Source organism: Canis lupus, chromosome 3 (genome assembly GCF_011100685.1).
Source record: "Canis lupus familiaris isolate Mischka breed German Shepherd chromosome 3, alternate assembly UU_Cfam_GSD_1.0, whole genome shotgun sequence".
In the NCBI taxonomy this organism is placed as follows: Eukaryota; Metazoa; Chordata; class Mammalia; order Carnivora; family Canidae; genus Canis; species Canis lupus.
In genome coordinates, this window is record NC_049224.1 from 26,162,215 (window position 1) to 26,174,661 (window position 12,447).

Genomic DNA, 12,447 nt, shown 5'->3' on the forward strand with positions numbered 1-12,447 from the left:
ACTTGGCCATTGCAGTAATTCTGAGGACAGATAGGCGTCTTATTTCACAGGTGAGGAACTTAGCCTCAGTTGGCTCAGTAGCCCATCCAAGGTCAGAGTGATGGCTGGGCCATGTCCCCCGAGCACTCGGCCTGTTCATGAGTATCGAGCTGCCATTCGATGAACCGAGCTGTTTGGGCAGCAATGAGTTCTGTGTGCCTGGGGGTGGTCAAAGGTGGTCAAACGTGGGCTGGGGTGTCACAGGAAAGGTTCAAGCACTGAAAGACAGTGGGACTCAATGACCCTTGATATGTTTTCTAAGGATCCCCCCCCAATCTCTGATATTTTAGTGCCTTGCAACATAGGCTTCTTCCAAACTTTACTTTCTCCTGAACTTTAGAAGTAAAAGAATATCCGAAGAAGCCCATTGCTACAAAGAAGGCAAGGTAGAAAAATGCAAAAAGAAATCAATGAAGAGACTAACGAGATTTTCGAGAATCAAGAAAGGCAAAATTTAATTTGCATATAGGTATAACCCACACCCCACCTGGCAAGTGTTAGGCCACGGCACAAACCCCTCTGTCAGAATCACAAATGTCAGCAGATTTGCAGTTACTGGACACAAATATTATGCTCCTCAAGGTAACACACGGGTCTGTCCATCACACACACACAAATAACAAAGAAATACATTTAAATAATTCTCTGCCAAAGAGAGCTGAGGATGGTAATCATGTTACCTCACATTTGGACAGCACATTACAGTTTACACTCTAACCCATGTTGTCCTGATGACAGCCCTGTGAGGTAGGCAGCACAGGAATCAAGATTAGTTCCGTTTTGCAGATGAGGAAATGGGCTCAAGGAGGTTTTAGCACTGGCCTAAGGTTTCCCAGCTTGCAGGTGGACATCTGGGTCTTGGACTCAGAGCTAGGGCACCTCGGCCAGCTCTTTCACAACTGCTTTTCTAGGGAAAAACGACATGGGCTGTGCAAAAGACAGTAGCTCAACATCAAGTAGATCTCTTCTTTTTCTTGGGCAGATGAGATCAAGTACAATCAACCCTAATGTTAATTTTAGGCTGTGTGGCAGCCAAAATGAATAATTATCTCAATCATCATCCATGTGTTTATACCTATAACAAAATGGTTGTTTTCTACTCTTTCTCTGCCCTGCCTTAATTTTAAGTCACCCACAGCCATGGAAAAATGACACTGTGATTAGATTTCATTGACTCAAGTCTTATTACCAGGATTCACATAGTGGCGTTGTAATCAAGTCACTATCTAAACTTACAATCTGCTCTCTTGCTGAAATGAAAGTGAATTGAGTTCATTTATTCCTTCTGGCTGTGGACATTAGCCTGGCTTTATTCTCTAGCCATAAATAACATATAATTTATTCCACCATGTAATATATATCCCATATATAGTATATCCCATTTCAAGAGTAGTAAAAAAAATGATAAACTTCACAGGTTGGATTTTAAAAGTCTTTAAAGCAAAGAGAAAGTTTTTTGTCAGGGGGAATAAAATCGAACTTTAAAAGAAAAGCTAAATAAAATCCTTTATTTTAAAATAAAAGTTAATGGGGTGGGGGAGAATAAGCCCTCTATCACATTATTTTTTTAGTTGAGAATTTAAAAAGTGGCCCAATCATTGCCAACCCAAGGCTATATGTTTTATAATATGGTGAGAGAAGAGGTGCTAGTCTGTCATCATATACTCCAGAATGGATTCTCTTCCAAGTTATCCAGGTTCTAGGAGTTTCATTTGTTTTTAAGCAGTGCTTTAAGATTAAAAAAAAAAAAAATCTAACAAACAGTGCTGGGGGCTTTGTGTGAGAGCCACTGGCAAATATTGCAACAGTAGTTTAAAATTCTCTCTTTAGATTCCTTCAGAGAAATGCTAAGGAAAAGTGACAACATTCTACTTCATGCCTAAATCTGTCACATAATATATTGGCTTAAGTAAGAGATTTGTCCCTGCAGCAAAACTGGATGTCTTAGCTAATAACGAAAGGCATCCCCTAAAAGTCCCAAGGTAATTTCATTGACAGTACAAAATGTGGGTATTCAGCTGAAAGCATGAAATTGGCTTTTTTACTTCTGATTTTCTAGGTTAATTTTGCAATAATATAAGAATTTGCTATTTGGTTGTTGGGGGCTGACCTGCCTTTGAGTCTTAGAAGTGGGTCTCATATAATGGAATATAGGCAGACACAGCTGGGAGTGCACAGTGCAACACTAAATACACACTTGAAAGGCAGAAGAGGATGGGTGCCTTAACAATCAAAAGCACTACAAGTTGCTCTTGGCGATTTTAAATGTGACCAAACTGAGGTTTTTTAGAATGCACATTCTTATCCCAGATGGTACAGAAATGGTGCAGGTCATCAAAAGGAGCACCCCTGGAGGTAGAGTTCTCTCTCTTGCAGTTCCAGCAAGGTTTCGGACTCTAGTAAGCAGGAGGGGCGTGTAATTCAATAAAACACTAAAGGTCATCATAGCAATTGATGGTTCCTATAGCTGACCACTGGGGGCGCTTACAACATTCTACAGGAAAACCCCAGAAACCTTTGTCACTGGGTTGAGGAAACCTGGGCTCTCCGAGAAAGGGGAGGAGCATTTGGAAATTCCTCGGTCTCTCATTTTTCTTTAGTAAGAATGGCTGCAGTGCCCCTGGAACATTTGGGTCAGAGAAATAATGGTCCAAACTTCCCGGGAAAGTGCACACAGAATGACCTCTTCGCCCCTGGGAAACTTTGGGGGGCTTCAAAGCAGAGCGCATGGACCTTCCCACATGTTTGTTTTGCCTGAAACTACGATGTGTGTGGTGCTGTCACTGATTTTTCCTGGGCTTAGTCCACCTTCCAAGACTGTGTTTTTGAGCCAAGAAAGTTAACCTTTATTTTCCTTTTCTTCTGCAAGACCTTGAGGTCTTGCAGTTGACATGTATTAGTTCAAACCCTCAGTTTGTGAACACTGTGAAATAAATTGCATGTTATGCAGTTAGGATCCAGACAACCCATGCTTCTTATCATGCATCAAGATGCATCAACCTCTTATTTGAAACTAAAGAGAACAAACAAGCAACTTTAAAAAAAAAAAGAAAGAAAAAAAAGAAAAAAAGAAAGCATTCATTAGTAACCCTCCTGGGGTTTAGTGCTACACTGTTGGCTAATATGAGCTATTGAAAATATTTTTTGGAATGGTCTTCAAATATTATAAATAGTTTCTTTTACTTACTTGGTATCTCACTAGATAGTTATGTACAGAGATGGCCCTTACCATGCAGGAAAAATGTACATTTTCCACTTCTATGGTACATTAGGAACGCTAGTGCTTCCACTGGGTCTTACGAGCCGGCACATTGAACGTATTAGGCAGCCGTTAGTTCTAACAAGAGAATTAAAGTGCAAAGAAGGAGGGAAAACAGCTAGACAGGTCAATTTTTTTTTTCACTGTCAGCATCAATATACTTCATGCCTCCAAGAGAAACCAGCAGGTGCAATAGGCTCAGGTACCAAGAACTCTGTATTTTGCTGTTTCTTCTTGTAAAGCAGAGCTCTCCCTGAGAAGAGAAGAGGGAGGTGAACGCGAGATAGCCCTATTTCTGCAACAACCATCAATCCTGGAAAAAGCCGCCTCACCTCCCGGCCCGGGCAGCGGCGACCCCTGCACTGCGTCTTCTGATGCAAGCGCTGTTGAGCGGTGGGTCCCCGTCCCCCCACACATGGAATGTGTTCCCTCACGAGTATCCCCAAATTGAAAACCAAGGATGACCGGTGCAGGACCGTCTACCAACAGCACACGGACGTGTGGGTTTGCAAGAGAAAATCCTGTTGAACAACGTTCTAGAAAATACAACCGTATTTGCAGTGAGCGTAAAAATGGTTTGTGCAAATCAGAAAAAAAAAAAAAAAAAGGAGAGAGAGAGAGAAATCCGCCTTCACCGTGGGGAGGGCAGGGGGCAAGCCGGGAGGTGCGGGGCCGCGCCTGCAGCCACCCGCGGCCCACGCATGCGCAGTCCGCTCCCTGCCCTCGGTCTCCCCGGGCCTGCTGCCTCCGGACCAAAGCAGCAGTTGCAGGCGGTGCGGCTCCTCCCACGTGAGCTCCGAGGCCCCGAACCATGCACGTGCGGGACGCCGGGGCTGCTCGAGCGCCGCCCCGCAGACGGAACCTCGGCCGCTCTGGACGCTCCTCGGGAGGCAGAAAACAGCGGAGGCGGCGGGCGGCCCGCGGGGGCGGGGGTGGGGGGTTGGTGCTCGGCGCGGCGCCCCCCGGAGGAGCGCACCCTCGGCTCACCCCCCCACCCCCCGAGTCTGCAGCGTCCGGCCCCCGCCAAGGGCCGGGGCTTCGCGGGCTGGAGGGGGCCTGGGTGCGCCCCGAGGAGGGAGGAGGCCGCGGGGCGAGGCATGCACGGTGCGGGCGGCCCAGCCTCAGGCCGGGAGCCGGGGCTCGATTTTGAGGGACAGTTCGTAGAGCGTGTCTTCGTCTATGATGAGGGCTTTGTCGAGCAGGTACTGGGTGACCTGGAGGAACAGGGAAACGCCGGCCGTGGGCTCGCTCCGAACACTGTCCCCCGAATGCAGTCGGACACAACTCCACATGCCCCCTCGAGCATTTAAAAATGTTACGGGATTTTTAAAAAAGAGATCATGAATATATTCTCATTGGAAAGAAAAGAAAAAAGAAAAGGAAAAAAGGAAGGAAGGAAGGAAGGAAGGAAGGAAGGAAGGAAGGAAGGAAGGAAAAATGAGGAAGGGGGGAGAAGAAGAGGAGGAGGAGGAGGAAGAAGAAGAAGAAGAAAGAGAGGAGGAGGAGAAGAAAGGGAGGGAAAGAAGAAAGAAGAAGAAAGAAAGGAAAAGAGAAAGAAGAGAAAGAAAGAAAGAAAGAAGAAAAAAGACTGCGTATATCCTTGAACACACGCCGTCCTTACTCCCCCCTCCCTCCCCACTCCCTCCCTACCCTTCACCCCTCCCTCCCTCCCCCTCCTCCCCTCTCTCCCCTCCTTCTTCGCCCTCCCTCTCCCCCTCCCTTTTCCTGTCTCTTCTCTCCCTCCCCCCTCCCCCTCCTCCCTCCCCTCCCTCCTCCCTCCCCTCCCCTCCCCCCTCCTCCCTTCCGCCTTCCTCCTCCTTCTTCCTTCTGCTCCCTCCCCTCGCTCCCCCCTCCCTCTCCGGGGAAGGAGGAGGAGAAAGGCAGGGAGGGAGGGAAAGCCAGCCACCATACACTTCCCATCCTCTCCCAGCTCCTAACCCCAGGCACTTCCCTGAAGAGGCGCCGCTGCTATCATGTGGTTTGCATTCTCTTTAGATCCTACAGGTACTTACAGAAACCTGTTTTCCCCTTGTGATCCTAAGTACATCTTACTCTGCTTTCACATCTTCACTGTGAGGCAGGGAGAGCTCCCCACGTCGGTCCACAGAGTGTGAACGCTGTGCGGCACTAATATGTGATCCACCAGTTTAGTCACCAACTTTTTATCGAGAGGGGTGTTTGCTCTTGACATTTCGCTATCACACAAAGTGACAGTAAAATCCTCGTTAGCACATTTGCTTGGTGCTCACATGGGAATGTTCCTTGGGGACGTGCATTCACTTCTAGTGGACGTGAGAAGTGAAAGGAAAGGAAATGACACTAAAATAAGAATGTTGGGGCCTGGTGTATTTCTGTGGAAATAGTTCTTTACTTTTATTGAGCTAAAACTTACGTAGGCATAGCTCATGGTCCGCTCAGCTTTACGTCGATATCACAGTTGGACAACCCCCCTCCCCCAGGAGGTGCTCATTCAGCTTCCCTGTCTGCTCCCAGAAGCGGCCATGGCTGTGATTCTATTACCACGCATTAGTTTGGTCTACTCGAGAATTTGGGGGTTTTTTTGTGTTTTTCTCTTCTTTTTTCGAGAACTTTATAGAAGCAGAAGCATACAGTATGTACTTGTCTTTTAAGAAATATTTTATGTAAAGTCAATTTGCCGACATATAGTATAACACCCTACAGCATGTACTTGTGTGTCTAGCTTCCTTCACCCAGTGTGCTCTTCCGAAGTTCTTTCAGGCTGTGACAAGTATCACAAGTCTGCCCTGTTGTTGTGTCTCCTGTGAGACACACAACATCTGTCGATCCATTCACCTATTTATGGACCCCTGGGCTGTTTCCAGTTCGGGGCTATTATTAAGAAATGCTATGAACACTTCATACAAGACTTTCAGTGGCCATGTTGTCATGTGCCCCTGGATAAATACCTGGGAGGGATATTCCTGGGTCATCAGGTAGATGCATATTTAATGTTTTAAGAAATATCCACAGGACACAGGTTTCTAAAGTGGATGAACCATGTTATTCTCGCCAGCAATGTAGAAGAGTTGTGGTTGTTCAGTTCATCAATTTTTAATTCTAACAGGTGATGCAAAATAACCTCTGAAACTGCAGTACCTGGTATTATTGTGCACAAACTAATGTTCGGGATTTCCAGTATTCTAAAATTTTGTTTATCTATAAGGTGGAAATGATGCCTCATTATAATTTGTGTTTCCCCTTCTCACTAGTGAAGTTGAGCATTTAAAAAATATTTATTGGCTAATTTTGTTTCTTATTCTGTGAGTTCACCTGTTCATAATTTTGCTGATTTTTCGACTGAGTTGTTTATATTTTCCTTACAGACTTATAGAAAGACTTTTATTCTGTCTCTTTGTTTCTACGTATTACAATTATCATCTCCTAGGTGTGCCTGGGTCACTCAGCTGTTGATTTTGGTGAAGAGCTCAGGGTTCTGAGATCGAGCCCCTGGTCAGACTCTGTGTTGAGTATGGAGCCTGCTTAAGATTTTCTCTCTCTCTTCCTCTCCCTCTGCCCCACCCAGCACCCCACTCTTGCTCTCATTCTCTCTCACAAAAAAAAAAAAAATTTTTTTCAAAACAATCATCTCCTAGTTGACTGGTTTTATTTTTGCTTTTAATTTTTTTTAATTTTTATTTATTTATTTTTATTTTTTATTTTTTTACTTATTTATGATAGTCACAGAGAGAGAGAGAGGCGCAGAGACACAGGCAGAGGGAGAAGCAGGCTCCATGCACTGGAAGCCCGATGTGGGATTCGATCCCAGGTCTCCAGGATCGTGCCCTGGGCCAAAGGCAGGTGCCAAACTGCTGCGCCATCCAGGGATCCCTATTTTTGCTTTTTAAATAATTGCATTTTGTCATACCAAAGGTTAATTTTGATGCAGCAAACTTATTCAAGCTTGTGTCTTACAGTTCATATGTTCTGTATTTAGGAAGATCCTTCAAATCTAAAGGTTGTGAATATTTTGTACTATATTTTATGCAAATAATTTAATATCTGTTTTTATATTTAGGTAATGAACTCATCTGGACTTTTTTTGCATGTGTGACTTATCAGCTGTAGAGCCAAAATTCCTATTCTTTTACTTGACTGGTCAATTTCTTTCTGGCACTTTCTTTAAATGCCTCCCTTATTCCATATTAGATTTTCATATAGACAAAATCCGCATCTGGACTACATCCCACTCCACTGAATTTGAATTTGCATTCTTATGCCAATGTAGTCCTGTTTTATTCACACAGCTTTAGGAAATGCCTGTGTATCTGGTAGGAAAAGCTCTTATTTTTTCCCAAAAAATCCTTGTCTTCTTTTTTTTTTTTTTTTTTGGCCTATCTAAGCTGACTTATGGGTTTCACAATAAGTTTGTCAAGTTCCATGAAATAATAAGGAAAACATGGCTGTGAGTTATATGTGAATCTTCTGTACTACCCTCTCAATTTTTCTGTAAAGCCAAAATGATTCTAAAAAATAATACCTATTTAAAAAAGAAAAAGGAAAGAAAGAAAGTCCAGTTGTGGCTGGAACAGAGGAAGAAGGGGGGTACATGATGTGAGATACATCCTGAAAGATGACAGGGGCCATATAATCTAAGACTTATGAGACACATCAAGACTTTTTCTTTCTTCATCCTAAGAGCAATGAAAAATCTATGAAATATTTTATGAAAGGGACATTTTCCTCTGTGTTTCAGAGAGTTCTATCTGACTGCAATCTGTAGAATGGACTTTGCATTCTAGAGTGAATGCAAGTAGACAGGTAACAGATAATTGGTGGCTTGGACCAGGGTGGTGATGGTGTAGACAGGTTCATGAGAATATAGAATATACAACAGATAGAACTTGATAAATTGATGTTCTTTTTGCCTGCCTGCTTGCTTGCTTAATCAGAGTTGCCAAAGATTTGTCTATTCAATTGGTCTTTTCTGTGAGTCAGCTTTAGATATTATCAATCAACTTAACCACTGTTTCTAATTCATAAATTCCCACTGTTTCTTTATTAGTCCCCTTAACAACCACATGATATTACCTTTGGCTGATGGTCTATTCGATAGCAAGTCTGCTGGAATTGGCGTATCTCTCTGATGATGTGTGATATCTAGTAGAGAAACAATAACAACAAAAGCAAAGAAAAAAAATATTTCCTTGTATCACCACACATTCTTCCTGGCCCTGCTCACAAGTAGGCAAGGGCTGACTCCTCCCCACCCCCCGCCCCGGGAAGGGTCAGAGCCCTGCCCTATCATTTTCTATGCCCAGCCAGGGCTTTCTTGCCCTTCAATGAGCCACGTGAAATGCAGCAAGACACTGAATTCACAATCAGAGGAACAGCTGGCACTGGGTGTGCCCTCAAGTTCAGAGGTGGCAAGCTTGGGGCATTACTGTCCTTGGGCTCCTTGTTTCTATCTTGGCGCTCAGAACCTGGTTGTCCAGCAAGAAGCCTTCCACATCTGTGTGTCTCGTCTTAGACAGTCGTCCCTGGAGCTTTATTCCCCGCCCCTTTGCCCAGGCTGCAAGCTGAAACAACCCTGCTGAAAATCACTTCAATCAGCCACAGCAGATTAATTAAACCCAGTGTCCCTTATCCCCGCTGCCTCAAAATGCAAAAGCAGTGACCTCCCTGACTAAGCCTCTTCCCTATAAGCCACTGGAATCGCTGCATCAGGTGGACGATGAAATTATCACCTACCATTCTCATTTTGGAGAAATTAACGAGGCCTTCCTCAGTAAAGTTTGGTGTTCCTTCTTCAATAAAGGCCAGGTCTGTCAGGTACATCCCCAGATAAGGAACAGCTGGGGGGTTACAGCTGCAAAACCAAGAGACGTTGTTCTCAAGCTCATTCACACAAGCAGCGATTCCCCTCCCCTGTTTTACAGGAAGCAACTATGCTGCTTCAATCCTGAAGAATAAAGCCTTGTAATTCCGTCTTCCCAAGCATACTCATGATATTGAGTTTCCAATACATCTCACAACAGAATCTAATAGAAAATTACAGCCCATATCTTACAATGTGCTTGAGACAGTGGCATGTTCAAACAACAGGATGTCTTGCAGACAAATACAAAACATGTGCTTAGCAGTACTTGTCTGCAGTACTTGTAACCTGGCCATACTTCTCCCAGGAGTAAGCGCATGCAGGAAGCTTAAAGAACTGGGAAGAAAAATCAATGTGGTTAGAGCTTGTAAAACTTGTTTTCTGTTTTGGTTAGTATTTCAATGTTTTACAAGGTAACATTTCAATATTTACAAGATGATATTCGATGTTAATGGATATCCCCATTGTACTCTAAGGCGATGCCTTCTCTTTTTCTTTTTTTTAGGGGGTTACCTTGGTCTTCTCAGAGTCAAGAGTGAGGACACAGACTTTTGAACCAGAGAGAACTGGGTCTGAGTCCCAGCAAGAACACTTGCTAAGTGATGCTGGGCAAACTATGCAAACCACAGTCTCCTCATTGTGTTTAGGTTAATAAATACCAAATCAAGAAACTTTTTATAGTAAAAGATGCTTTTATTTTGGGGTAAAAGCTGATGTTATTTTCTTCTTATTTGGGATAGTCTGCATGCCACGTGTCTGTTTACAAGACAATTACTGTATGCATAGTATTTCAAATATAAAGAAAAATCAGGAAAATACCTAGATGATGGAAGTCATTTCCCATTTTTTTTTTCAAGTAGGAGGTAGGCCACTATTTGTATACTGTATACATTTTTAAAATATATTTCTGAGTTGTGAATAACTTAGTAATTGAGATAAACATACTTTTTAAGGGTTTCTCTGAGATTTTTAAATCTTCCTTCAGATGAAACGGTCTTCTGAAGCTTGTCCATTAGAGCTTTTGTCTAGAAAGAAACAAACGACTTAGCATGTCATAAAAATACTCCTGTGATTTGACAAGATGGGTAAGTTACCAAGAGATCCTCAATTCCCTTCTACAGTTGCAGGTGCTGATACCTTTGTCAGACTGTTGTGATATGATATTTTCAAAATACAGACATGGGGCATTATCATCTAATTTAATTGATTAAAAAAAAGAAGCATGTGAAGAAGAGAAATTGACTACACTGCTCATTTAGTCAAAAAGAGGAAAATGAAAAATTGCAATGCATGAGAAATTTAGAGATTTAAAGACTTGATAAAGCACATGTTGAATTACGGAATCTTAAAGGAGAGGTTTCATGTCAGGTGGTTTTCATGGTGAATCTTTTGGGTGTTAATTTCCAAATCATCAAAACACAGATTTGGTTGCTTGGCTATCTTCTGCTACAAACCCTTTGTTTTGTGATCATCTTCATCAACTTGTTAGAAAAGTTTAAGTGACATTTACCAAGAAATAAAACTGTTGTTGATATTGATCTGGAGTTTCTTCCATGGACATGAGAGAATGGTAGGGTGGCCCTTGGGGGTGATGACGCATTCCTGGTAATACCGATGCCCGGGCAGGTTGGCAGGGAAAGGCACCTGGAATGCCCAAGCTGCAACACCTCAGACTAATTTGCCTCAATCTGGAGAGGAGCTGCATGCTTCACAAGAGCTTTCAGAATGACTCAAAGGGCTTCCTTCTCCATCCTGGTTCCTGAGGACTCTGAAAGAAGACAGCCAGCAAGGCCTGGCAGGGATGTAGGTGTGGGGAAATGGGATGGGGCTGGATAGGCCTCTTGCCAGGCCCAGAGCTATCCTTGGGGAGAAAGAAGCTGCAGAAATATAGTCTGTCCTATAGTCACAGACCAAATTTGGTGGACTCCAGACTGCACATTCCACCAGGCCTTCTGGATGTTTCCCAGACAGGACTCAGATCGGAAGAAGAGACAGCTAGAGAGCAGACGGTATGATGAGAGTGTCTGAAGTGGAACTTATCTACAACCAGGCACTACCTATGGTGACTACACTGAGGTCCTAGGCCCTGGAGGATAGTCCCTCACTCATCCTAAAGCCACATCAAGTGACACATACATGTGGTTGAAATGGTATATTCTATTTAATGCCTCTATCGGAGTATATTCAATTTTGAAAAAAAAATAATTTGGATATTAGTCTTATCACCCTATTCCATCATCAGTTATTCCTAAAGCCGCATCGTGTTAAAGACATGAATCTCACTTAAGTCAACCACAGGAAAGTCCTAATATTTTCCTTTCTTTCCTCAAATGTTTCTTTAAACTCCAGTTAATTGACATTCAGTATCAGGTGTAGAATTCAGTGATTTGTCACTTACATACACTCCCTGGTGCTCATCACAACAGGTGCCCTCCTGAATGCCCATCACCTGTTTAACCCATCCCTGACTCCTGCCTCTACTCCAGTAACCCTCAGTTTGTGCTCTATAGTTAAGTCTGTTCTCTAGTTTCCTCTCTTTCCCCCCCATGTTCATCTGTTTTGTTTCTTAAATTCCACATATGAGTGAAATCATATGGTATCTGTCTTTCTCTGACTGACTTATTTTCCTTGGCATACTCTCTACCTCTATCCACGTCATAGCAAATGGCAAGATTTCATTCCTTTTTATTGCTAATATTCCAATTTAGTGTGTGTGTGTGTGTGTATAGTGTGTGTGTGTGCAGTATATATATATACCGCATCTTCTTTATTCATTCATTAGTCAATGCACATTGGACTCTTTCCATAATTTGGCTATCATAATAATGATGCTGTAAACATCGGGGTGCACGTATCCCTTTGAATGGGTATTTTTGTATCCTTTGGGTAAATACCTAGTAGTGCAATTGCTGGATCAGAGCCCTAATATTTTCTTTTTTTTTTTTTAAGATTTTATTGATTTATTCATGAGAGACACACAGAGAGAGAGGCAGAGACGTAGGCAGAGGGAGAAGCAGGCTCCATGCAGGGAGCTTGATGTGGGACTTGATCCTTGGACCCCAGGATCATGCTGTGGGCCAAAGGCAGGCACCAAACCGCTGAGCCACCCAGGCACCCCAGCCTAATATTTTCTTAAAGATGATTTAAGAATCTCTTGGTATCAACTCAGATGAAAAAAAATAGGGGGAGGAGAATTAAAGAGAAGGCAGAAGTGTGACTTGCTGATCTTGATGAAGTGTGACAATATCTATGACAGGAGAATATGCTCTTTGTATCCTGTGCCCAACAGCTAAGGCTACCATCGCTTTAGGAG

The 12,447-nt window shown here is 43.2% G+C and overlaps 1 protein-coding gene across 4 annotated transcripts in view; it reads right to left on the bottom strand.

Annotated features, from left to right (window-relative positions):
* Positions 1–467: 467 nt before the first annotated feature.
* The window catches only part of RASGRF2 (Ras protein specific guanine nucleotide releasing factor 2), a 239,440-nt gene continuing 227,460 nt past the window's right edge, over positions 468–12,447 (bottom strand). The window contains exons 24-27 of one of the 4 annotated variants that reach the window (XM_038532437.1): positions 10,080–10,159; positions 9,008–9,125; positions 8,348–8,416; positions 468–3,551 (exon numbers count right to left, since the gene is read on the bottom strand). In XM_038532437.1, the coding sequence (XP_038388365.1) occupies positions 3,426–3,551; positions 8,348–8,416; positions 9,008–9,125; positions 10,080–10,159 (393 nt within the window). In that variant the 3' untranslated portion in view covers positions 468–3,425. Of the gene's footprint in view, positions 4,513–5,203; positions 5,494–5,559; positions 5,581–8,347; positions 8,417–9,007; positions 9,126–10,079; positions 10,160–12,447 lie in introns of those variants that run through there. The other 3 variants (XM_038532438.1, XM_038532439.1, XM_038532440.1) reach the window with 3 other exon arrangements.